The sequence below is a fragment of the Oncorhynchus keta genome, chromosome 25 (assembly GCF_023373465.1).
Source record: "Oncorhynchus keta strain PuntledgeMale-10-30-2019 chromosome 25, Oket_V2, whole genome shotgun sequence".
Lineage (NCBI taxonomy): Eukaryota > Metazoa > Chordata > Actinopteri > Salmoniformes > Salmonidae > Oncorhynchus > Oncorhynchus keta.
The window spans coordinates 46,377,424-46,405,151 of NC_068445.1; the positions used below are offsets into that span (position 1 = coordinate 46,377,424).

At 40.2% G+C, this 27,728-nt stretch overlaps 2 protein-coding genes across 4 annotated transcripts in view; one reads left to right on the plus strand and one right to left on the minus strand.

Moving 5' to 3' along the window:
• Nucleotides 1–10,025: 10,025 nt before the first annotated feature.
• On the plus strand, nucleotides 10,026–17,153 carry si:dkey-3h3.3 (uncharacterized protein LOC100144568 homolog). Of its 3 annotated transcripts, none has more exons than XM_035764214.2 (4): nucleotides 10,045–11,467; nucleotides 14,534–15,517; nucleotides 15,818–16,035; nucleotides 16,720–17,153. In XM_035764214.2, exons 1-4 carry the CDS (start codon nucleotides 11,441–11,443, stop codon nucleotides 16,787–16,789), a joined length of 1,299 nt encoding a protein of 432 aa, XP_035620107.1. In that variant the 5' UTR covers nucleotides 10,045–11,440; the 3' UTR covers nucleotides 16,790–17,153. The 3 variants fall into 3 exon arrangements, with proteins under 3 accessions (XP_035620108.1, XP_035620107.1, XP_035620109.1); XM_035764216.2 differs by having other exon boundaries at nucleotides 10,050–11,310; nucleotides 16,720–17,152; XM_035764215.2 differs by lacking the exons at nucleotides 15,818–16,035; nucleotides 16,720–17,153 and adding an exon at nucleotides 15,679–15,815 and having other exon boundaries at nucleotides 10,026–11,467.
• Nucleotides 17,154–21,128: 3,975 nt separating this feature from the next.
• Nucleotides 21,129–27,728, minus strand: part of LOC118377325 (protein mono-ADP-ribosyltransferase PARP8-like) — a 115,375-nt gene continuing 108,775 nt past the window's right edge. The window contains exons 24-27 of the mRNA XM_052479735.1: nucleotides 26,225–26,292; nucleotides 25,310–25,379; nucleotides 23,010–23,094; nucleotides 21,129–21,814 (exon numbers count right to left, since the gene is read on the minus strand). Of these exons, the coding sequence (XP_052335695.1) occupies nucleotides 21,712–21,814; nucleotides 23,010–23,094; nucleotides 25,310–25,379; nucleotides 26,225–26,292 (326 nt within the window). The 3' untranslated portion in view covers nucleotides 21,129–21,711. The remainder of the gene's footprint in view (nucleotides 21,815–23,009; nucleotides 23,095–25,309; nucleotides 25,380–26,224; nucleotides 26,293–27,728) is intronic.

Below are 27,728 nucleotides of genomic sequence, written 5' to 3' on the forward strand. Positions count from 1 at the left end.
CATCACCTCATCATAATGTCTCATCACCTCATCATAATGTCGCATCATCTCATCATAATGTCTCATCACCTCATCATAATGTCTAATCACCTCATAATTTGTCTCATCACCTCATCATAATGTCTCATCACCTCATAATAATGTCTCATCACCTCATCATAATGTCTCATCACCTCATCATAATGTCTAATCACCTCATAATAATGTCTCATCACCTCACCATAATGTCTCATCACCTCATCATAATGTCTAATCACCTCATCATAATTTCTCATCACCTCATCATAATGTCTAATCACCTCATCATAATGTCTAATCACCTCATCATAATGTCTAATCACCTCATCATAATGTCTCATCACCTCATCATAATGTCTAATCACCTCATCATAATGTCTAATCACCTCATCATAATGTCTCATCACCTCATCATAATGTCTCATCACCACATCATAATGTCTCATCACCTCATCATCTCATCAATGTCTCATCACCACATCATAATGTCTAATCACCTCATCATAATGTCTAATCACCTCATCATAATGTCTCATCACCTCATCATAATGTCTCATCACATCATCATAATGTCTAATCATCTCATCATAATATCTCATCACCTCATCATAATGTCTAATCACCTCATCATAATGTCTCATCACCTCATCATAATGTCTCATCACCTCATCATAATGTCTCATCACCTCATCATAATGTCTCATCACCTATCATAATGTCTCATCACCTCATCATAATGTCTCATCACCTCATCATAATGTCTCATCACCTCATCATAATGTCTCATCACATCATCATAATGTCTAATCATCTCATCATAATATCTCATCACCTCATCATAATGTCTCATCACCTCATCATAATGTCTCATCATCTCATCATAATGTCTCATCACCACATAATAATGTCTCATCACCACATCATAATGTCTCATCACCACATCATAATGTCTCATCATCTCATCATAATGTCTCATCATCTCATCATAATGTCTCATCACCTCATCATAATGTCTCATCATCTCATCATAATGTCTCATCACCTCATCATAATGTCTCATCACCTCATCATAATGTCTCATCACCTCATCATAATGTCTCATCACCACATCATAATGTCTCATCATCTCATCATAATGTCTAATCACCTCATCATAATGTCTCATCATCTCATCATAATGTCTAATCACCTCATCATAATGTCTCATCACCTCATCACAATGTATTTCTAATGATTTTAGGGACAGTGGGATAAGGCATTCCAAATAGCACCATATTCCCTATTCAGTGCACCAATTTTGACCAGGGCTTTTATTATGGGCATGCAGCAAAATCATTAAAATATATCCTTCCACTTCCACTCTTCAAATTGGATTGCCTAGCATTTGTAAACTGAAGGGTAAAGGTAATATTCAGACCCAGTTGTTGAGACTATGATAATTTAAAGACTGAATTTATGTGGTCTTGAGTGGACTACTAGATCAAAAGTCCATGGGCCCTTTCTTCAATTGTAAGAAACTCAAGTAAACCTGAATACAGTAGAGTAGAATACAGTAGAGTACAATAGAGTATAGTACAATAGAGTACAGTACAGTAGAGAAGAGTACAGTAGAGTATAGTACAATAGAGTACAGTACAGTAGAGAAGAGTACAGTAGAGTCGAGCACAATAGAGTATAGCAGAGTACAGTACAGTGCAATAAAGTATAGCAGAGTACAGTACAGTAGAGTACAATAGAGTATAGTACAATAGAGTACAGTACAGTAGAGAAGAGTACAGTAGAGTATAGTACAATAGAGTACAGTACAGTAGAGAAGAGTACAGTAGAGTACAGTAGAGTCGAGCACAATAGAGTATAGCAGAGTACAGTACAGTACAATAAAGTATAGCAGAGTACAGTACAGTAGAGTACAATAGAGTATAGTACTATAGAGTACAGTATAGTAGAGAAGAGTACAGTAGAGTATAGTACAATAGAGTACAGTACAGTAGAGAAGAGTACAGTACAGTAGAGTCGAGCACAATAGAGTATAGCAGAGTATAGAAGAGTACAGTACAGTAGAGTAGAGCACATTAAATTACAGTACAGTAGAGTACAGTACAGCACAGTAGAGTACAGTAGAGTCGAGTACAGTAGAGTACAGTACAGTACAGTACAGTACAGTAGAATACAGTACAGTACAGTACAGTACAGTACAGTAGAGTAGTAGAGTAGAATACAGTACAGTACAGTACAGTAGAGTAGGTGGAGTAGAGTACAGTACAGTAGAGTACAGTACAGTAGGTGGAGTAGGGTACAGTAGAGTACAGTACAGTAGAGTAGGGTGGAGTAGGGTACAGTAGAGTAGAGTACAGTAGAGTACAGTACAGTACAGTACAGTATAGTAGAGTAGAGTACAGTACAGTACAATAGAGTACAGTAATACAGTACAGTACAGTAGTAGAGTACAGTAGAGTACAGTAGAATACAGTACAGTACAGTACAGTACAGTAGAGTAGTAGAGTACAGTAGAGTGCAGTACAGTAGAGTAGGTGGAGTAGGGTACAGTAGAGTAGAGTAGAGTACAGTACAGTAGAGTACAGTAAAGTAGAGTACATTTACAGTACAGTAGAGTACAGTAGAGTAGAGTACATTACAGTAGAGTACAGTAGAGTACAGTACAGTACAGTACAGTAGAGTACAGTACAGTAGAGTACAGTAGAGTACAGTAGTTTCAAATGTTATTGTCATGTGCACAAATACAGTGAAATGCCTTTTTTGCTTGCTCTTTCCCAACAATGCAGTAATCAATATCAGCAGTAATCAATATCAGCAGTAATCAATATCAGCAGTAATCAATATCAGTAGTAATCAAAATCAGCGTAATGGGCTAATATCACCATGTAATCAATATCAGTAGTGATGCATTATCAAGATGTTCTCAATATGCAGCTGTAATCAATATGGATGTAGTAATCAATATCAGTACAGTAAGTAGGTAGATATAACAGTACAGTAATACAATAGAGTAGTAATCAATACAGTACAGTACAGTCAGTACAGTAGAGTAGTAGATATCAGTACAGTAATCAGTAGTAGCAGTAATACAATATCAGTAGAAGAGTAATCAATATCATAGTAATCAAAATCTACAGTACTGGTGAGAAGAGTACAGTAGAGTACCATAGATCGAGGCGGTATGTTGCAGAGTACAGTACAGTGATGCAAGTATAGCAAGATACAGTACAGTGAGTACAGCTAGAGTATAGTTGTGGATGTACAGTACAGTAGGGTACAGTACAGTAGAGTATAGTACAATAGAGTACAGTACAGTACAGTACAGTACAGTACAGTACAGTACAGTACAGTAGAGTAGTAGAGTACAGTACAGTACAGTACAGTACAGTAGAGTAGTAGAGTACAGTACAGTACAGTACAGTACAGTACAGTACAGTACAGTACAGTAGTAGAGTACAGTACAGTACAGTAGATTAGTAGAGTACAGTACAGTAGAGTAGTAGAGTACAGTACAGTACAGTAGAGAAGAGTACAGTAGAGTACAGTACAGTAGAGTAGGTGGAGTAGAGAAGAGTACAATAGAGTACAGTACAATAGAGTACAGTACAGTAGAGTAGAGTACAGTAGTACAGTACAGTCGCAAATAAGCAGTATAGCAGAGTACAGTACAGTAGAGTACAATAGAGTATAGTACAATAGAGTACAGTACAGTAGAGAAGAGTACAGTAGAGTATAGTACAATAGAGTACAGTACAGTAGAGAAGAGTACAGTAGAGTACAGTAGAGTCGAGCACAATAGAGTATAGCAGAGTACAGTACAGTAGAGTACAGTAGAGTCGAGTACAGTAGAGTACAGTACAGTACAGTAGAATACAGTACAGTACAGTACAGTACAGTAGAGTAGTAGAGTAGAATACAGTACAGTACAGTACAGTAGAGTAGGTGGAGTAGAGTACAGTAGAGTACAGTAGAGTACAGTACAGTACAGTAGAGTAGGTGGAGTAGGGTACAGTAGAGTACAGTACAGTAGAGTAGGTGGAGTAGGGTACAGTAGAGTAGAGTACAGTACAGTACAGTACAGTACAGTACAGTACAGTACAGTATAGTACAGTACAGTACAGTAGAGTACAGTAATACAGTACAGTACAGTAGTAGAGTACAGTAGAGTACAGTACAGTACAGTAGAGTAGAATACAGTAGAGTGCAGTACAGTAGAGTAGGTGGAGTAGGGTACAGTAGAGTAGAGTACAGTAGAGTACAGTACAGTAGAGTACAGTAAAGTAGAGTACATTTACAGTACAGTAGAGTACAGTAGAGTAGAGTACAGTACAGTACAGTACAGTACAGTACAGTAGAGTACAGTAAAGTACAGTACAGTAGAGTACAGTAAAGTACAGTACAGTAGAGTACAGTACAGTACAGTAGTTTCAAATGTTATTGTCATGTGCACAAATACAGTGAAATGCCTTTTTTGCTTGCTCTTTCCCAACAATGCAGTAATCAATATCAGCAGTAATCAATATCAGCAGTAATCAATATCAGTAGTAATCCATATCAGCAGTAATCAATATCAGCAGTAATCAATATCAGCAGTAATCAATATCAGCAGTAATCAATATCAGCAGTAATCAATATCAGCAGTAATCAATATCAGTAGTAATCAATATCAGCAGTAATCAATATCAGCAGTAATCAATATCAGCAGTAATCAATATCAGTAGTAATCAATATCAGCAGTAATCAAAATCTACGTACTGGGCTGTCCGCACCCCCCTCTGTAGCACCATGCGATCGAGGGCGGTGCTGTTGCCGTACCAAGCAGTGATGCATTAAGTCAAGATGCTCTCAATGGTGCAGCTGTAGAACTCTTTGTGGATGTGTAGAGTAGGGTACAGTACAGTACAGTAGGTAGAGTAGGGTACAGTACAGTAGAGTAGGTAGAGTAGGGTAACAGTACAGTACATTATAGACGTTTATGTTGTGTATAAATCGATGTTTAGGCTCTTGGAGGTTGGAGCCACTCTGTTGGCTATGCATCTCAAAACTCTGTACTTGACCACTAGCCACATGGTTGTCCTCTGTAGCTCAGTTGACAGAGCACAACGCAATGGCTCTGTCACGGAAGCAATAACAGAACAGACACAAAGATGACACCTCTATATATTCTATGGTGTCAATTGTTTTTGGATGTGACCATTTCTGATTGGACAATTTGGACTTATTTTGGAATTCAAAGAATCCACCACCTCTTTCATTTGGACAGATTTACATTCCAGCAAACATATACTGTATATTGAATGCTCAAAAGAATGGCGAAATTATAATAAATTAAATACCAATGCAATTCCTCCAAAATATAGATTTTGTTTAATTAACAAGTAAGGTTTTTTGAAAGACATGCTAACCTCTTAACATTAACCAATAACATTCATTGTGATTGTAACATCTTAACATTCTGGTATGGGTCGGTTAAGGTTAGTACATTTCAAAAAATAAATACCACTTATGTCTGTGCGCTGCAAACAAATAAGCATGCAACAGTAATTAGTGCATTGTGAACATCTGTTAATTAGCAACTGTAATTGAAAGAACAGAGCCACTCGTTCCTTAATTGACTGTTGTTGTTTTCTCTGCTTTGAGGTCTTAGAGTACAGTAACATAGATCTGCACTTCATGTAAAATAGATATAGTATCATAGATCTGCACTTCATATCTAATAGATATAGTAACATAGATCTGCACTTCATGTAAAATAGATATAGTAACATAGATCTGCACTTCATGTAAAATAGATATAGTATCATAGATCTGCACTTCATATCTAATAGATATAGTAACATAGATCTACACTTCATATCAAATAGATATAGTAACATAGATCTGCACTTCATGTAAAATAGATATAGTAACATAGATCTGCACTTCATGTAAAATAGATATAGTATCATAGATCTGCACTTCATATCTAATAGATATAGTAACATAGATCTACACTTCATATCAAATAGATATAGTAACATAGATCTGCACTTCATGTAAAATAGATATAGTATCATAGATCTGCACTTCATATCAAATAGATATAGTAACATAGATCTGCACTTCATGTAAAATAGATATAGTATCATAGATCTGCACTTCATATCTAATAGATATAGTAACATAGTAACAAGTCATATCTAATAGATATAGTATATTAACATAGATCTACACTTCATATCTAATAGATATAGTATATTAACATAGATCTGCACTTCATAAAATAGATATAGTAACATAGATCTACACTTCATATCTAATAGATATAGTATATTAACATAGATCTACACTTCATATCTAATAGATATAGTATATTAACATAGATCTACACTTCATATCTAATAGATATAGTATATTAACATAGATCTGCACTTCATGTAAAATAGATATAGTATCATAGATCTGCACTTCATATCTAATAGATATAGTAACATAGATCTACAAGTCATATCTAATAGATATAGTATATTAACATAGATCTACACTTCATATCTAATAGATATAGTATATTAACATAGATCTACACTTCATATCTAATAGATATAGTAACATAGATCTACACCTCATATCTAATAGATATAGTATATTAACATAGATCTACACTTCATATCTAATAGATATAGTATATTAACATAGATCTACACTTCATATCTAATAGATATAGTATATTAACATAGATCTGCACTTCATGTAAAATAGATATAGTATCATAGATCTGCACTTCATATCTAATAGATATAGTAACATAGATCTACACGTCATATCTAATAGATATAGTATATTAACATAGATCTACACGTCATATCTAATAGATATAGTATATTAACATAGATCTACACTTCATATCTAATAGATATAGTAACATAGATCTACACTTCATATCAAATAGATATAGTGCAGTAACATAGATCTACACTTCATATCTAATAGATATAGTAACATAGATCTACACTTCATATCTAGTAGATATAGGCCAATAACATAGATCTACACTTCATATCTAGTAGATATAGTAACATAGATCTACACTTCATATCTAATAGATATAGTGCAGTAACATAGATATACACTTCATAATAATATGGTGAAGTTTATTAGGCCTACTCCTGTAGCAACTGTGTTATTTTGATAAAGACAATTAGAAAAGTCTAATTACAAATTATATGTTATGCATTTCCATATGTCGTCATTAATATAAGCAATTAGACAACTAAGTGTGAAGCCTACAAAATATCAATATATTGTGCGATGTTGATGTCTGTATAGCCTAGTTTACTATAAGATATAAACAAACACACAAAGGACGCTTAACAGAGGATGAACCGTAGTTTATAGTAAAAAAAACACGGAATTATAGCTGCCTTTCCACAACAGAAAACAAGATAATTTTGCTAATGACAATGATAGTTTCATGAACCTTGAATCAAAGTGTCAATAGAAATATTTTCCACCCGTTACAAAAAACAACAAGAGTCATAACAACAAGGTAATTAGTACGTGTGCCCCATGACATCTCTAGATGGGATTAGTGATGGGTTCTTGGAGGCTGGCTGGCTGTTCTGGGTGACTGTTGTCTCTCTATCCAGTTTATAAAGAGAAAGAGAGAGAGAGAAAGAGAGAGAGAGAAAAAGAGAGAGAGAGAAAAAAAAGAGAGAGAGAAAAAAGAGAGAGAGAGAGAGAGAGACCCATTGTTTGACACGCGTCGAGGCGAGCCTGGCTTTGGCGCAACAGACATACAGAGAGACCTGGCTCCAACCAGCGGCTGGAATCCAATGATTCGCCTGGCAACCCTTTTTTGATTCAGCTACACATGGCACCTAGACCTTTATACCGGCATCAATTCCTTTTCAACCACTCGTAGAAAAGTATCGATAATTAAACATTAATTTGGGAACAATAAAGCGTTGTTTATTGTGGGTAAATTGTATTCTCCTTTCGTTCCTTTTAGTTGGTCAAAACACGCAGCAACAGAGGTCTGTGCACTTGAGATGTTGACGCCATATAGTATTTCGGATGTTTGATTAACTCAATTAAAGCAGTTTTCGAAAAATAAACCGAATTTCTAAATATAGCGGATATTATACGTTATAGTTTCCCCATAAGAACACACAGTGAATAAGACAGGTAGGCGTTTCACATGACAGCTAGATGATTTCCGTTCTCAATTTTTTTTATGTAACCTGATATCAGCCAGTTGGAAATCAGCAGTAGGGCTGTTCAGGATATGGAATTAACTGTGCTTCTCCCGTGTCATCCCTGCCACGAGGCTGTTGGGGATGTGAACTGTGTGCGTGTCATCCCTGTCATGAGGCTGTTGGGGATGAGAACTGTGTGCGTGTCATCCCTGTCATGAGGCTGTTGGGGATGTGAACTGTGTGCGTGTCATCCCTATCATGAGGCTGTTGGGGATGTGAACTGTGTGCGTGTCATCCCTATCATGAGGCTGTTGGGGATGTGAACTATTCTCTCGTGTCATCCCTGCCATGAGGCTGTTGGGGATGTGAACTATTCTCCCGTGTCATCCCTGCCATGAGGCTGTTGGGGATGTGAACTATTCTCCCGTGTCATCCCTACCATGAGCCTCTTGGGGATGTGAACTATTCTCCCGTGTCATCCCTACCATGAGCCTCTTGGGGACGTGAACTATTCTCCCGTTTCATCCCTGCCATGCCGTGCCGCCTGGATGCTCTCAAGCAGCATTTCCGTTTTCCCTTGGCAGATTGTGAATTGTACTTAATCCTTGCTGGATCCGCCACCGGCGTCCCTCTCTTGGTTCAATATTACTAATGTACATTCTATTGGCTGCATTAGACAGATGTCTAAATCTCCCTCAATCCGATTCGACATAATACTTTCACTGCTATTAAATCCACAGTGGTGTATTGTATGGTGGGCGCTGGGCTGTCTGGCTGCATAAATGCGTGGGCTGATATTTCGTTCACGAGAGGCAGCAAAGTGTCAAATGAGTGTCTTTTTAGTTCTCAATTCAAGTTGTTGTGTTCTGAATGTGAACCGGTCTGTAGAGTCAGCGACTGGAAAGATGCCGTATCCTGCGAGATGCGCAAATCAATATAGAAAGAGAGATACGTAAATCTGCCATCATGTCAGGACAGGACGGATCAAAAAATAATGCTGGTCTTTTTTTCCAATCCATGCATCATTTTCATCCGCAGCGTCAGATGGTTGGGTGTGTGTCTAGATGAGATACCCTACCTCGGTTTAAAGTATCTGAATAGGCCTAGGCTACTTATTCACAGATGGTAGGCTAGTGATGTACATACCCGAATGTCCATATCGCGTATGCTTTTGATATCTTTGATTTTCAATTTTTATTATCTTGGATTTTCAATTGTTAAAACGGCTGAATAATAATGATAAATTAATGATAATAACAATACTTGTTCTAATAATTAATAATATTACAGGCTAATAATTTATCAACAAATCAAAATGAAAAGTTAAAGTAACATGTCTTTAATGTTGATACATATTATTTGGAGATAAATACATGACAAGATTGTTTCATTATATTGTAGCTTATTTATTTAGAAAAAAAGATCACTGTTAAGAAATATATCCGTTGTTATTTCCATATTCATTATGCAATATAGAGTTACAGTACAATGACGCCATACAAATGAATGGCTTAAATATTTTTTTTATTTTGTCAAACCAAAATATTTGTTACCGATAACTAGCACATTTTCGGTAACAAGGTACTATACCTTGACATTTGTGCTAAGGTTTTCTCAAGTCCCGTTTGCATTTGAGGTATGACATTGACATAAACAGAAGATTGATTTATATTTTGGGGTATTTTAATGCATGTATTCTTTAAGCACAAAATATTAATTATGAAATCAACTATTGACCAAACATTTAGATTTATTAAAGAATTCACATCCTTTAAATTGAAATATAGTATTTTTTTCCCCTTACAAACAAGTGGTATAAAGCATGTTACATAATTTTATAAATTATTATAATTTAATAGCTAGTATAAAAAAAAAAACTATGAAAAAAAGTCTACAGCGCTCTCTAAAATTATTATCACATAGGATGCATTATCAGGATTAAAATGACAAAATACTACCGAATAGAATCACAACATAACACATTGTTAAAAAAATACTTCATGTTATTACTACAATACAGAAATTGCAGACATTTGAGGACAACACAAAAACAATTTTGAGGTTATTAAAAGACAATTAAGCTTCAACGAATCTGAATAGGCTAAATAAACCTTGAGGATAAAATTGTCCCTTTCAAAACTCAACTCATAATCTTTCCTACTCCATCCATTGCAATAGCCCCATGCGCCACAGTCTAAACCGCCCGCGGCATGTATACAATAGGCTACAAACATACATACTGTGATCTCTGTTCCGGTCAGGCAGTCTCCAATTTTTTTTATTTTTTTTTTAGAAATGCTGCCTAAAATCTCTGTGCTCTCGTCTTCTTATATGGAGGCTTAATTTAGAGTCTTTCATTCAGTGGCAGTCCTAGTGCAGGTGGCGTGTCTGTGAATACTGCGCCGATTCAATTGCAGAGCCTCACTCTTAGTCGAGTACCGTATCATTAATTTTAAGTTACTGAGAGCACCATATCATTACCCGCCAGAATAGAAAAAGTGTGTCACCAAAACAGCTGATTTGCATACAGAGATCTGTCTCTCAGTGTTGCCAATATTGCGGGTTTATCAGATTTGATTACTAAAAAAAAAACAGAAAAACATAGATAAGAGAAACTCTCATACAGATCACGAAATATAGTTTCATATGATGTTTTGTTTGTGGGATGCTGGTTTATCCAAATTACATTAAATTCTAGCCAATCTAATATGCCAACTATCTTTACGCGAATTTAAAAAAAAACATGTGTAAGGCTATGTGATTTAGCATTGTAGCGCATCGACGAAATAATCAATGAAAGCAATGTTAAACAAATATGATCCCAGTTGTAAATAGAAATGATGACGATGCCTGCTGTCACTTCTGTGGAGTACAGCACCATCTTGCTTAAAGAGAAGTCGTGGCGTCTCTGTGAAGAGTCTACAGACAGTGTTCTACTGTCCTCTAGCGGACGAAGAGAAGCGGAGCGGCTGATCTGGGATTAACACCAAGACATCACTCCCTTTTATCGAAACGAAACTAAAAAGGGTTGGACAGTTTAGGATCGGTTTCAAATTTGAAAAAAATGCTGAATGCGACTCAAGAATAAGACGACGGACATCGATCAAATAGATTGCTAAAGGTAAAGACAATATAGCCTTGATAATTTGTTCCTATATACTGCAGAAGTAGATTTAGCGAGCCCCGGGAACGGGAAAGTTAGTTGGCTCTACCTCATAGCAACTAAGGACGCACAACAACATACTTGCACCATGATGACAAATGCGTCATTGAAAGAGGTATGTACGTGTACCTTAAAAATTAAATTAAGAAAAAACAACATTCTAATCTAGCCTATATGAATCAGTATTTGTAGTTAAACGCATTTAAACTTGCTCGTTACATTTCAATCTACTCATTTATGTAATCGAAGATTCCCAAATGATACACAGTGTAAAGTTAGTTACCTTACAGTCGACGTGGTTGAGTCCGCGTACTTGGCCGTGTGGATTTGAGTCCGTTTTGGCTCTTTGCAGCTCTATGGTCGACTGAAATGGTTCATCGGAGCACTAATATAATCTCAATTCCATTTAAAGTAAATGGACGAAACATGATTTTAGTGCTACCATGCTTTTTAGGGAAACCCAACCCAGGTATATTGCCTCGTGATAGACTGTAGTTGTTTATCAAAATGCAGATGGTAACCAGTTTTAGCGTCTTAACAAAACAAAAAGCTAACGTTACACGCGGTTCTTGACCGGAACATAACATTTTCTACTGCTTGAGTTCCTGTTACTCTGATAGAATATTAGCTCTAAAGTGTTGTGGAGCTCCTGCATCTATATATAAACAGTACCGGCATCCAAAATAAGTACCGGAACCTATTTCACTCCAAGTGAAGCACTGGTTACAAACACACAGTGCTTTTAACATATACTACCGTTCAAAAGTTTGGCATCACTTAGAAATGTCCTTGTTTATGAAAGAAAGGCACCTTTTTGTTCATTAAAATAACATCGAATTGATCAGAAATACGTTGTAAATGACTATTGTAGCTGGAAACGGCTGATCTACACAGGTGTACAGAGGCCCAATATCAGCAACCATCACTCCTGTGTTCCAATGGCACGTTGTGTTAGCTAATGCACAACTGAGCAAAAGGACAAGTACATTAGTTTGTCTAGTTTGAGAAACAGACGCCTCACAAGTCCCGAACTGGCTTCTTCATTAAATAGTACCCACAAAACACCAGTCTCAACGTCAACAGTGAAGAGGCGACTCCGGGATGCTGGCCTTCTAGGCAGAGTTCCTCTGTCCAGTCTCAACGTCAACAGTGAAGAGGCGACTCTGGGATGCTGGCCTTCTAGGCAGAGTTCCTCTGTCCAGTCTCAACGTCAACAGTGAAGAGGCGACTCCGGGATGCTGGCCTTCTAGGCAGAGTTCCTCTGTCCAGTCTCAACGTCAACAGTGAAGAGGCGACTCCGGGATGCTGGCCTTCTAAGCAGAGTTCCTCTGTCCAGTGTCAACGTCAACAGTGAAGAGGCGACTCTGGGATGCTGGCCTTCTAGGCAGAGTTCCTCTGTCCAGTCTCAACGTCAACAGTGAAGAGGCGACTCCGGGATGCTGGCCTTCTAGGCAGAGTTCCTCTGTTCAGTCTCAACGTCAACAGTGAAGAGGCGACTCCGGGATGCTGGCCTTCTAGGCAGAGTTCCTCTGTCCAGTGTCAACGTCAACAGTGAAGAGGCGACTCTGGGATGCTGGCCTTCTAGGCAGAGTTCCTCTGTCCAGTCTCAACGTCAACAGTGAAGAGGCGACTCTGGGATGCTGGCCTTCTAGGCAGAGTTCCTCTGTCCAGTCTCAACGTCAACAGTGAAGAGGCGACTCCGGGATGCTGGCCTTCTAGGCAGAGTTCCTCTGTCCAGTCTCAACGTCAACAGTGAAGAGGCGACTCCGGGATGCTGGCCTTCTAGGCAGAGTTCCTCTGTCCAGTCTCAACGTCAACAGTGAAGAGGCGACTCCGGGATGCTGGCCTTCTAGGCAGAGTTCCTCTCTCTCATTGTCAACAGTGAAGAGGCTCATGCTGGCCTTCTAGGCAGAGTTCCTCTGTCCAGTCTCAACGAACAGTGAAGGCGACTCTGGGATGCTGGCCTTCTAGGCAGAGTTCCTCTGTCCAGTCTCAACGTCAACAGTGAAGAGGCGACTCTGGGATGCTGGCCTTCTAGGCAGAGTTCCTCTGTCCAGTCTCAACGTCAACAGTGAAGAGGCGACTCCGGGATGCTGGCCTTCTAGGCAGAGTTCCTCTGTCCAGTCTCAACGTCAACAGTGAAGAGCGACTCTGGGATGCTGGCCTTCTAGGCAGAGTTCCTCTGTCCAGTCTCAACGTCAACAGTGAAGAGGCGACTCTGGGATGCTGGCCTTCTAGGCAGAGTTCCTCTGTCCAGTCTCAACGTCAACAGTGAAGGGATGCTGGCGACTCTGGGATGCTGGCCTTCTAGGCAGAGTTCCTCTGTCCAGTCTCAACGTCAACAGTGAATGCTGGCCTTCTAGACTCTGTCCAGTCTCAACGGTGATGCTGGCCTTCTAGGCAGAGTTCCTCTGTCCAGTCTCATTGTCAACAGTGAAGAGACGACTCCGGGATGCTGGCCTTCTAGGCAGAGTTCCTCTGTCCAGTCTCAACGTCAACAGTGAAGAGGCGACTCTGGGATGCTGGCCTTCTAGGCAGAGTCTCAACGTCTGTGAAGAGGCCATGCTGGCTTCTAAGAGTTCCTCTGTCAAGTCAGTGAAGAGGAAGGCGACTCTGGGATGCTGGCCTTCTAGGCAGAGTTCCTCTGTCCAGTCTCAACGTCAACAGTGAAGAGGCGACTCTGGGATGCTGGCCTTCTAGGCAGAGTTCCTCTGTCCAGTCTTAATGTCAACAGTGAAGAGGCGACTCTGGGATGCTGGCCTTCTAGGCAGATTTCCTCTGTCCAGTGCCTGTGTTCTTTTGCCCATCTTAAACTTTTATTTTTATTGGCCAGTCTGAGATATGGCTTTTTCTTTGCAACTCTGCCTCTTACGGGAAGGTGCCCAAATGATAATTTCTAATTGAATGAACATATGAGACAATTTGAGTTGAACACATGTTTTTAAGTTGACTGAATTTTTGCCTAAAAATGTTAAGTTCAGCTAACACTTTGACCGAAAAGTTGAGTAAACAAAAAAAAAAAAAAAAAAAGAGGCTGTGGAACCCGTTATTTATTAGTATTACGTTGAAAGAACCAGATGTATTTTACAGTGCAGGTTTGGTCAGATAAGGTCTCATAATGAGCTAATTTATGTCACACTCATTTACGTATTGACCTCGCTGAATGCTTCGTGTTTTTCAGGTATTTTCAGATGTCACTCTCACTGTAGATCCGAACACTTTCAAAGAGCCCAACCAGGTGAAGTACCTTCTCACTGGATGTGGTAACCGCGTTACAGGAACCTTGCATTATGAAGTGCGGGGATCATTTGATGAAATAGAGGACCTGTTTGTGAAGATGTCAAGTCTAGACAGATATGCCGCCCCCAATCTCAGAGACAGTCCTCTTCGTCACCAGCAGCGTCCTCGGTCACCACCTAGTCCAGTGAAACCAGTGGCGATAGTTGGAGCCGTTTGGGATTTCATCCAACAGAGATGCTCAAAGGAGTTGAAGAGAATCCAAGGGAAAGACGTCTTAATTCATAAACCTCGTGACAAAATGGTGGTGACCTTTCAAAGCCACAGAAAAGGCTCGGTTTGGGTTCATTTCGCCAGAGAGCGCTTTGTCACGTTCTATCAGAGACTCGCCACAGATCTGAAAGTGCAGACTTACAGTTTGGATCCACAATACTACAAAAGCTTGCAGGGACAGTTTCCAGAACTTTTGATTGAAGGAGGCCCCAGTAAAGACAATATTACAGTGACAGGGCGCTACATGCACATTGTGATGTTGGAGGATTTTCTACGGCACGGTTCCAGTTCCCCTGTGACATCACAACGACCCCTGACACCCCAGAGAGTTAACCCCCGAGCCTCTGGTACTACACGCAACAAGCAATCGGACGACGACGACGAAGAAGAGTCATGTCCGATTTGTCTGGAAACCATTAAAGAGGACAGAAAGAAGACGTTGGCATGTAAACACTCGTTCTGTAGAGGCTGTCTGGAGGAGGCGTTCAAGGCCAAACCTGTCTGTCCAACCTGTGGGGCAGTCTATGGGGAACTGAAGGGGACGCAGCCAAAGGGAGGGACTATGGCTGTTACTCAGGAAAGATCTTCTTTGTCTGGATATGACAAGTATGGAACAATCGTGATTCAGTACCACATTCCAAGTGGAATACAGAAGGTAAGCGAGTTAAAACATTCAAACTACATACAAAGCCACTATTCTACCACGGGCACATAACTAGCAGTGCTGTGCATTTTTTCATCCTTTCCCTAATTTTCATCCCTTCCTAATGTTCATCCTTCCTAATTTTCATCCTTTCTAATTTTCATCCTTCCTAGCGAATGTCCTTCCTTCAGCGAGACGATGGCCAGAATCCCAAGCACCCACCCTTTTACGTGATCAAGATGCGCAAATCTACACAAAGCCTTGCTCATGTCGATCCTCTCATGTTATACTAATACTGATTTGGTCACATAGGAGGAGCATCCCAACCCAGGTCAGAATTACCAGGGTGTGTCACGTACAGCGTATCTCCCAGATTCCTCAGAGGGCAGGAATGTTCTGGCTCTCCTGAAGAGGGCCTTCGACCAGCGACTCACGTTCACCATTGGCCGATCTTCCACCACAGGCATGGAAAACATGGTCACGTGGAACGACATCCACCATAAAACCTCCAGGAGAGGAGGCACCAGTTGGTAAGTACAGTATGGACGGATGCACTCCATTCTGTAGAACGGTTACACGGTGTAATGCATGACTCACACGTATAATGAGCTAATTACAAGACATTTTATAAACTGGGTGGGTCCGATCCTTGAATGCTGATTGGTTGACAGCCGTGATATATCAGACCGTATACCACAGGTGTGACAAAACATGTATTTTTACTGTTCTGATTACATTGGTAACCAGTTTATAATAGCAATAAGGCAACTCGGGGGGTTGTGATATATGGCCAATATACCACGGCTAAGGGCTGTGTCCAGGCACTCCGCGTTGCGTCATGTTAAATCAGCCAGGTGTGGCTGACTCATAATAATGGCTGGAATGGAGCGTATGGAATGAAATCAAACACATGGAATGATATCAAATACATCAAACATACGGTTTCCATGTATTTCGCTCCAGCCATTACCACAAAGCCAGTTTTCCCCAATGAAGGTGCCACTACCACACCCCCTGGGCCTTATTGCGTAATTATAAAAGGGGGTTATACATTCTCATAACATGTCTGTCAATGCATTATAACGGCATCATACTGCATTAGATCTGCGAGATGGAAGCGTTACCTTAAATTCCATTATAGGAAGTACAAACTCAAAAAGGGGGACAGTCATTATGAACTTAAGTTTATTTTTTATTTTTTAATGGTTCCCCAGCTATGGATACCCTGACCCCGACTACCTGAGACGTCTACAGGATGAACTGAAGGTCAAAGGAATCTATTGACATGTCATCTGCATGTCTCGCAACTACCGATATGCAAGAATGAAGAAAGAGAGGTCACAAATACATGTGGTACACACAGCTGCTTCAGGTTAACTCTTGTGAAATGAAGATGGTTTTCTTGTTGGGGAAACGTAACAAAATAATGTCACTAAAACAGAAGGGGTACTTAACAGTTCTGATAATCAGAACATAACAGGTTTTGGGAGGGGTTCTGAAAGACAGTCATGGGCGTGTCCCACCGTGCTAATGACACCCACCGTGCTAATGACACCCACCGTAGTAACGACACCCACCGTAGTAATGACACCCACCGTAGTAACGACACCCACCGTAGTAACGACACCCACCGTGCTAATGACACCCACCGTAGTAATGACACCCACTGTGCTAATGACACCCACCGTAGTAACGACACCCACCGTGCTAATGACACCCACCGTGCTAATGACACCCACCGTAGTAACGACACCCACCGTGCTAACGACACCCACCGTAGTAACGACACCCACTGTGCTAATGACACCCACCGTAGTAATGACACCCACTGTGCTAATGACACCCACCGTAGTAACGACACCCACCGTGCTAATGACACCCACCGTGCTAATGACACCCACCGTAGTAACGACACCCACCGTGCTAACGACACCCACCGTAGTAACGACACCCACCGTGCTAACGACACCTACCGTGCTAATGACACCCACCGTGCTAACGACACCCACCGTAGTAATGACACCCACCGTAGTAACGACACCCACCGTGCTAACGACACCCACCGTACTAACGACACCCACCGTGCTAACGACACCCACCGTAGTAACGACACCCACCGTGCTAACGACACCCACCGTGCTAACGACACCCACCGTAGTAACGACACCCACCGTGCTAATGACACCCACCGTGCTAATGACACCCACCGTAGTAACGACACCCACCGTAGTAACGACACCCACCGTAGTAATGACACCCACCGTAGTAATGACACCCACTGTGCTAATGACACCCACCGTAGTAATGACACCCGCCGTAGTAACGACACCCACCGTAGTAACGACACCCACCGTAGTAACGACACCCACCGTAGTAACGACACCCACCGTAGTAACGACACCCACCGTAGTAATGACACCCACCGTAGTAACGACACCCACCGTAGTAACGACACCCACCGTAGTAACGACACCCACCGTAGTAACGACACCCACCGTAGTAACGACACCCACCGTAGTAACGACACCCACCGTAGTAACGACACCCACTGTGCTAATGACACCCACCGTGCTAATGACACCCGCCGTAGTAATGACACCCACCGTGCTAATGACACCCACCGTAGTAATGACACCCACCGTAGTAATGACACCCACCGTGCTAATGACACCCACCGTAGTAATGACACCCACCGTAGTAATGACACCCACCGTGCTAATGACACCCACCGTAGTAATGACACCCACCGTGCTAACGACACCCACCGTGCTAACGACACCCACCGTAGTAATGACACCCACCGTAGTAATGACACCCACCGTGCTAATGACACCCACCGTAGTAATGACACCCACCGTGCTAACGACACCCACCGTGCTAACGACACCCACTGTGCTAATGACACCCATCGTGCTGACGACACCCACCGTAGTAATGACACCCATCGTGCTGACGACACCTACCGTGCTAACGACACCCACCGTGCTAACGACACCCACCGTGCTAATGACACCCACCGTGCTAATGACACCCACCGTGCTAATGACACCCACCGTGCTAACGACACCCACCGTGCTAACGACACCCACCGTGCTAATGACACCCACTGTGCTAATGACACCTACTGTAGTAACGACACCCACCGTAGTAATGACACCCACTGTGCTAATGACACCTACTGTAGTAACGACACCCACCGTAGTAATGACACCCACTGTGCTAATGACACCCACTGTGCTAATGACACCTACTGTAGTAACGACACCCACCGTAGTAATGACACCCACCGTAGTAACGACACCCACCGTAGTAACGACACCCACCGTAGTAACGACACCCACCGTAGTAACGACACCCACCGTAGTAACGACACCCACCGTAGTAACGACACCCACCGTAGTAACGACACCCACCGTAGTAACGACACCCACCATAGTAACGACACCCACCGTAGTAACGACACCCACCGTAGTAACGACACCCACCGTGCTGACGACACCCACCGTGCTGACGACACCCACCGTGCTAACGACACCCACAAAGAAATTAACAAATTGTTGTTTCTTCTTTTAATTTATTGAACATAAACAAGTACATAAGCTACTATTTTCATAACTTGTAAAAAGCCCCCCCCCCCCCAAAAAAAGCTGAATTAATTTGAAGAATAAAGAAAAAGCCATAACTCAATTACTGAAAATATTTGGCCTTGTTTGTTGTGACAATATATTCAGTATGTATTGTTATATTACCATGAATTCATGTCTATAAGGCACCAAATGATAAGTAGCACAATAACATAATATTTTAAAAAATAAAATACAAAAAACATCCAGATAAAAGAGATCAAAAATCTAAGTATACCACTGACCATCATAAATATATATATATTTTTTAATTTTACCTTTATTTAACCAGGCAAGTCAGTTAAGAACATATTCTTATTTTCAATGACGGCCCAGTGGGTTAACTGCCTGTTCAGGGGCAGAACGACAGATTTGTACCTCGTCAGCTCGGGGGTTTGAACTCGCAACCTTCCGGTTACGATTCCAACGCTCTAACCACTAGGCTACGCTCATCTCCAACTGATTAACATTTCCTGTGAAATATTTGACTTAAGTTTGTACTTTTGAGTTCCTTATTTATTTTAATGTTTAATTTGATTGATATTCATGACGTCATCCCTTGGTGCACTAGATTTATGTGCTTTCAGTTACAACACTATTACCCTTCATTAGATACATGACACTGTGGTAACTGCTAAAAAAAAAAAATGTCAAGATATCCTTATAAAATGTCAGTAATACAGATTATGAACAACATGTTAGTAACAAAACGCCTTTGGAATAATAATGAATTAATAATTAATAAACCAAAGTCACGAAACCAACGTCCACCTGTGTGCTGATCCGGTTCGTGTTACTATTCCAACGACCGGTATTAAAACAATATTCATGTGATTTGGCCACTGAATTATGGAATACAAAATGAACAACGTGTTGCTAATTAAATCCCCGGCGGTGTTTATATTTGTTACAATAACCTGACATATTTTTAAAATGGTAAAATCATTAGTCATTCATTTTTGTTTTATAAAAAAAATATATATATATATGACCTGTTTTTTTTGCTAGGAAACTTAAGACTTGTATCATGTACAGAGTGGTTGGTGTCCTCCATGACCAATGGAGACTTTCAACTAACATATCATTTACAATTAACATAAGGGTTAGAATACATCAATCTGAGCTCTGATTGGTCATTAAAAAATCACAGCAATATATATATATATATATATATATATATATATATATATATATATATATATATATATATATATATATATATATATATATATATAAACAACAGCAGAAAACACCAATGATTAATATGTATAGAAGCCCCAGAACAAAAAGGAAACTATTTTAAAATGTTATTTTAAATTGAGGGTGTCGATTATACAATCCACCCATAGTTTTAAATCAAAAGTACAAATATCAATCTGAAATGTTTTATTTTATATTTGAAAATATGTGTTGGAACTGGTTGTGAGTGGTACGTGCGTGAAACTGTGTGAATTGACAAATGGATCACATCTATACTGTAATATGTATAAATTCTTGACTGCAATCAAAGTCTTCCCCATTGTAAACCAGTAGACCCCCCTTATAAAAGGATTAGAAACCAATATATACATTTCTGCTAATTTTTTTGACGACATGTCAGTGAAAGGTCGGGTTCAGGGTCGGGTTCAGGGTCGGGTTCAGGGTCGGGTTCAGGGTTGGGTTCAGGGTCGGGTTCAATCCGACCGCCCATTTTGGGCTATGCACCATTTAAAGGCAATGTTACCACTATCGAGGAGATGGCCTAAGTTGCAGATGTCGGCCTCGAATGAGAAATTACCTTTAAAATGTCAACTGCACTAAAAACAACATTCCAGGTTAACCTGGTTGAGAGAATGCCACGATGTCATCAAGGCAAAGGATGGCTACTTTTAATAATCTCTCAAAATATTTTTATGTATTTAACACTTCTGGTTTCTACATGATTCTATTATGTGTTATTTCATAGTTTTGGAATGAGTAGGTGTGTCCAAACTGTTGACTGGTACACACACACACAATAATCAAGTGGAAAATAATTTGTAGTTTTTTTAGGTTATGAACCAGTTGTTGGAACAAATATATGACATTAAGAAACATATCAGCACCTACAGTCTACTTTAAAAAGGTACAACTCTATAGTAAACCAGGTCAGATGGATGGGACCTTTTTCCTAGACAGGAAGGAACCTTTTTCCTAGACAGGAAGGAACCTTTTTCCTAGTTATTTTTCCCCCCGAAAAGGCCCATATTTACTAGCAAAAAGTCTCAAAATATTCACCAAAGAGTTTTACCATTTTAAACGTTCTCTACAAAAAATGAAATCGTCCCAAATCAGTCAAACAGAGACGTACTGTGTCTTCAGGAAAAGCAGGATTCTTCATAGTATTTAGAAAACTTAACAAAAATGTGTTCTTCCCTCGAGTTTTGTTGTGATTCAGTTGTACATATGTGTGCTGAGGTTTCAAACTTTGAAGTTGTTTGTGTGTCCCCTGCGTTGATCGGGAAGGAAACACTTTGTACGATGGGCCTCCGCAGCTCAAAAAAAAAAAAATCCAGCTTTGAGCTGAGAGGTGGAGGAGGAGAGGCAGCAGTATTGCTGTGTTGTTCATCCCGTGGCAGTCTGGTTGCCGATGACTCGTAGGATCTCTCGATGGATGCCAGCGTCTTGTGTGTTGATGCTCGTATCCCCCACCTGACCATCTTCGTACCTGGACCAGAAGAAGAATCACACAAGAACACCACTTCTCAGTACCAACCCCCCCATTGAACAAATTCCCTGTGGGAACTCCAGCTATTAACAAGACTCTTGGAAAATGTCAAACGTAAATGTTTATTCACTTGTGTTATTTCTTTAATAACAGACCACTTTTTATAAACATCTATTTTCTTTAAAGGACCTTTAACCATAGTCTACTACCCTAACCCCCTAGTCTACTACCCTAACCCCCTAGTCTACTACCCTAACCCCTAGTCTACTACCCTAACCCCCTAGTCTACTACCCTAACCCCCTAGTCTACTACCCTAACCCCCTAGTCTACTACCCTAACCCCCTAGTCTACTACCCTAACCCCCTAGTCTACTACCCTAACCCCTAGTCTACTACCCTAACCCCTAGTCTACTACCCTAACCCCTAGTCTACTACCCTAACCCCTAGTCTACTACCCTAACCCCTAGTCTACTACCCTAACCCCTAGTCTACTACCCTAACCCCTAGTCTACTACCCTAACCCCTAGTCTACTACCCTAACCCCTAGTCTACTACCCTAACCCCTAGTCTACTACCCTAACCCCTAGTCTTCTACCCTAACCCCTAGTCTACTACCCTAACCCCTAGTCTTCTACCCTAACCCCTAGTCTTCTACCCTAACCCCCTAGTCTACTACCCTAACCCCTAGTCTACTACCCTAACCCCTAGTCTAACCCTAGTCTGCTACCCCCCCTAGTCTGCTACCCTAACCCCTAGTCTGCTACCCTAACCCCTAGTCTGCTACCCTAACCCCTAGTCTGCTACCCTAACCCCTAGTCTGCTACCCTAACCCCTAGTCTGCTACCCTAACCCCTAGTCTGCTACCCTAACCCCTAGTCTGCTACCCTAACCCCTAGTCTGCTACCCTAACCCCTAGTCTACTACCCTAACCCCTAGTCTACTACCCTAACCCCCTAGTCTACTACCCTAACCCCCTAGTCTGCTACCCTAACCCCCTAGTCTGCTACCCTAACCCCTAGTCTACTACCCTAACCCCTAGTCTACTACCCTAACCCCTAGTCTACTACCCTAACCCCTAGTCTACTACCCTAACCCCTAGTCTGCTTTGATGAATTGGAGACGACTGTAAGGGATGTCAATAAAGGGCATACCGTCTAATAACTACTGCAAGGAATCCTGTTTAAGCCTACTTACACGAAGAAGAAGCGTGTACAGACATGATCAGTGTTGGGAACGACCCAGATGTCTCCGTGTTTGTGCAGGTCAGGGGATGTGATTACTGGAAGAGGACAAAGGGTTTATTGCAAAAACAATGCTATATATTCATTTTCAGAAATGTTTTTATTTAGTAAATTAACATTTATTGTTTAAAAAATTCTGAAATTAAATCTTGTCCCCCCCCCTCACTATCTAATCATGGCATGGTGTTTGTTTAAAATCGTACCACTTGGTTTAATTTCAGAGACAAATAATCATTTTGTTTGGCAAAATTCTATACGGTACATCCACCTCACTCTCAGAGAAATAAGTAGTACTGCTCGGTTTTACACAGTCAAATGTAACAAATAACTACATTTTTAATAAAGAACTGTTCAAATAATACATTTGTAATATTTTTTTTTTCTAATTCAATACAGTAATGAGATCTGTATGCAAAACATTTACATTTAGCAGATGCGCTTATCCTGAGTGACTTAAAGTTAATGCATTCATTTTAAGATAACCACATATCCCAGTCAATTATACAGGAAACCAACATTCTATTCCAGCTACACAATGGATCAAATTCAGATGTAGGATTTTAATTTGATCATTTTTGTTGCTGAGAATTTCCTCACGCAGTAGGAAATGGCAACCTTGTAGTGTATTCAATGTTTAAAAAGGCTTCTAAAGTTATAATTTCCACTTTAAAATGTAAGACTTTATTTGTCCTTTAAAAAAAAAATTCAAATTTTAATTATAATCCACATAATTCACATTTCCTGTTGCTGCGGGATTATTTTCATGACGTAGCATAGTGGCTCAAATTAAGATCCTACATACATCTGTAGCGTTTTGTAAAAAAAAAAAAAACATTTGAAAATATTAATTAAAAAAAATAAATCCATGAATAGGAATATTGTACACACAGGTAAGCAATACTTTGATGAAAAAGTCAGGGATGTGAAATAAACTCTTTATATACACATATATTAAAATAGAGTTCACATGCTGTGGCTTCAGAAAGCGTAGCCACTTATTCCACATTTTGTTGCGTTACAACCTGAATTCAAAATGGATTACATAAAATTTGTTTTAGGTTATTGCTATTGTGAAAGGTGAATTCATCTCCCAGTGTCTGGTAGAAAGCAGACTGAACCAGGTTTTCCTCTACGATTATGTCTGTGCTTAGCTCCATTCCGTTTCTTTTTTATCCTGAAAAACTCCAGTCCTTAACAATTGCAAGCTTTTCAGAACATGATGCAGCCACCACTATCCTTGAAAATATGTAGAGTGGTACTCAGTAATTTGTTGTATTGGATTTTCCCCAAACATAACAAAAAATGAATGGCTTCGCCACATTTTGGGGGCAGTATTACTTTGTTGCAAACAGGATGCATATTTTGGAATACTTTTAATCTCGTAAATGCTTCTTTCTTTTCTCTCTTGTCAATTAGGTTAGTATTGTGGAGTAACTACAATGCTGTTGATCCATCCTCAGGTCTCTCCTAACACAGACATTAAACTCTCTTACTGTTTTAAAGTCACCAGTGGCCTCGGTGAAATCTGAGAGGTTTCCTTCCTCTCCAGCAACTGAGTTAGGAAGGACGCCTGTATATTTGTAGTGACTGGGTGGTATTGATACACCATCCAAAGAGTAATTAATAACTTCACCATGCTCAAAGGGATATTACATTTCTGCTTTTTATTTTTACCCATCTACCAATAGGTGCCCTTGTTTGCGAAGGCATAGAGCAATCTCCCTGGTCTTTGTAGTTGAATCAGTATTTGTAATTCACTGCTCGACTGAGGGACCTTACATATGATTGGATGTGTGGGGTACAGAGATGAGATATCGCTTTTTAAACACTATTATTTCACACGTAGAGAGACCATGCAACTTATTATGTGACTTGTGAAAAACCTTTTTTTCACTCCTGAACATATTATGTCTTGCCATAACAAAGGGGTTGAATACTTATTGACACAAGACATTTCAGCTTTTCATTTTAAAAAATTAATTTGTAACACATTTCAAAGAACATAATTCCACTTTGACATTATGGGTAATTGTGTCTAGGCCAGTGACATTTATTTTCAAAAAGAAAGAAGAAAACATTTTTTTTTTTTATGTTATCCATTTTAAATTCAGACTGTACCAAAACAAAATGTGGAAGAAGTCCCGGGGGTGTGAATACATTCTGAAGACACTGTATGTATTATAAGTTAAATGTCTCCATGGTTTTTCTGTGGTTACTCCAGCCCAGAGCACACATACATACGTACGTACGTACCTTCACATAAGGCTATGCACTTCAGGTTCCGACTTTGCAAAAACTGGGGCTGCTGTCCTTTCTTTGTTGACTGCAAAAGGACACAACTCTAGTGAACACAACGTTCATTTCCCCCAGTTAACACAACGTTCATTTCCCCCAGTTAACACAACGTTCATTTCCCCCAGTTAACACCAGTTTTAACACAACGTTCATTTCCCCCAGTTAACACCAGTTTTAACACAACGTTCATTTCCCCCAGTTAACACCAGTTTTAACACAACGTTCCTTTCCCCCAGTTAACACCAGTTTTAACACAACGTTCATTTCCCCCAGTTAACACCAGTTTTAACACAACGTTCCTTTCCCCCAGTTAACACCAGTTTTAACACAACGTTCATTTCCCCCAGTTAACACCAGTTTTAACACAACGTTCCTTTCCCCCAGTTAACACCAGTTTTAACACAACGTTCATTTCCCCCAGTTAACACCAGTTTTAACACAACGTTCATTTCCCCCAGTTAACACCAGTTTTAACACAACGTTCATTTCCCCCGGTTAACACCAGTTTTAACACAACGTTCATTTCCCCCAGTTAACACCAGTTTTAACACAACGTTCATTTCCCCCAGTTAACACCAGTTTTAACACAACGTTCATTTCCCCCAGTTAACACCAGTTTTAACACAACGTTCATTTCCCCCAGTTAACACCAGTTTTAACACAACGTTCATTTCCCCCAGTTAACACCAGTTTTAACACAACGTTCATTTCCCCCAGTTAACACCAGTTTTAACACAACGTTCATTTCCCCCAGTTAACACCAATTTTAACACAACGTTCATTAACACCAGTTTTAACACAACGTTCATTTCCCCCAGTTAACACCAGTTTTAACACTATTCAGAAGTTTTGGGGAGTTTTCATTATGATTACCTGTAAGTTGGTCTTGTTTGTAGCAGTTTCGTCCTTCGAAGTAACTTTCAGCTGTTTTTTGTTCATCCCTGAATGGGAAAGATGTTATCAGGACAACATTTGGTCTGCAAATCAGACACTGCTCTGCTCTGAAAACGGGGCTCGTTTTTTAAAAACATAAAAAACTAACAAACGGGAGAGTAAATAAATCTTGACTTTATTGTGCAGAAAGAACATGTCGGTCACAGTGTCTTGGTTCACGTACTGCAGAGTTGAACTGTTACATTGTAACTTTAACTACCCTGGTAGGACAACAGACTCAGTGATCACATTTAACTACCCTGGTAGGACAACAGACTCAGTCATCACATAACTTTAACTACCCTGGTAGGACAACAGACTCAGTCACACATTTAACTACCCTGGTAGGACAACAGACTCAGTCATCACATTTAACTACCCTGGTAGGACAACAGACTCAGTCATACATTTAACTACCCTGGTAGGACAACAGACTCAGTCACACATTTAACTACCCTGGTAGGACAACAGACTCAGTCATACATTTAACTACCCTGGTAGGACAACAGACTCAGTCATCACATTTAACTACCCTGGTAGGACAACAGACTCAGTCATCACATTTAACTACCCTGGTAGGACAACAGACTCAGTCATCACATTTAACTACCCTGGTAGGACAACAGACTCAGTCATCACATTTAACTACCCTGGTAGGACAACAGACTCAGTCATCACATAACTTTAACTACTCTGGTAGGACAACAGACTCAGTCACACATAACTTTAACTACCCTGGTAGGACAACAGACTCAGTGATCACATAACTTTAACTACCCTGGTAGGACAACAGACTCAGTCACACATAACTTTAACTACCCTGGTAGGACAACAGACTCAGTGATCACATAACTTTAACTACTCTGGTAGGACAACAGACTCAGTCACACATAACTTTAACTACTCTGGTAGGACAACAGACTCAGTGATCACATAACTTTAACTACTCTGGTAGGACAACAGACTCAGTCACACATAACTTTAACTACTCTGGTAGGACAACAGACTCAGTGATCACATAACTTTAACTACTCTGTTAGGACAACAGACTCAGTGATCACATAACTTTAACTACTCTGGTAGGACAACAGACTCAGTGATCACATAACTTTAACTACTCTGTTAGGACAACAGACTCAGTGATCACATAACTTTAACTACTCTGGTAGGACAACAGACTCAGTGATCACATAACTTTAACTACTCTGGTAGGACAACAGACTCAGTGATCACATAACTTTAACTACTCTGGTAGGACAACAGACTCAGTGATCACATAACTTTAACTACCCTGGTAGGACAACAGACTCAGTCACACATAACTTTAACTACTCTGGTAGGACAACAGACTCAGTGATCACATAACTTTAACTACTCTGTTAGGACAACAGACTCAGTGATCACATAACTTTAACTACTCTGGTAGGACAACAGACTCAGTGAT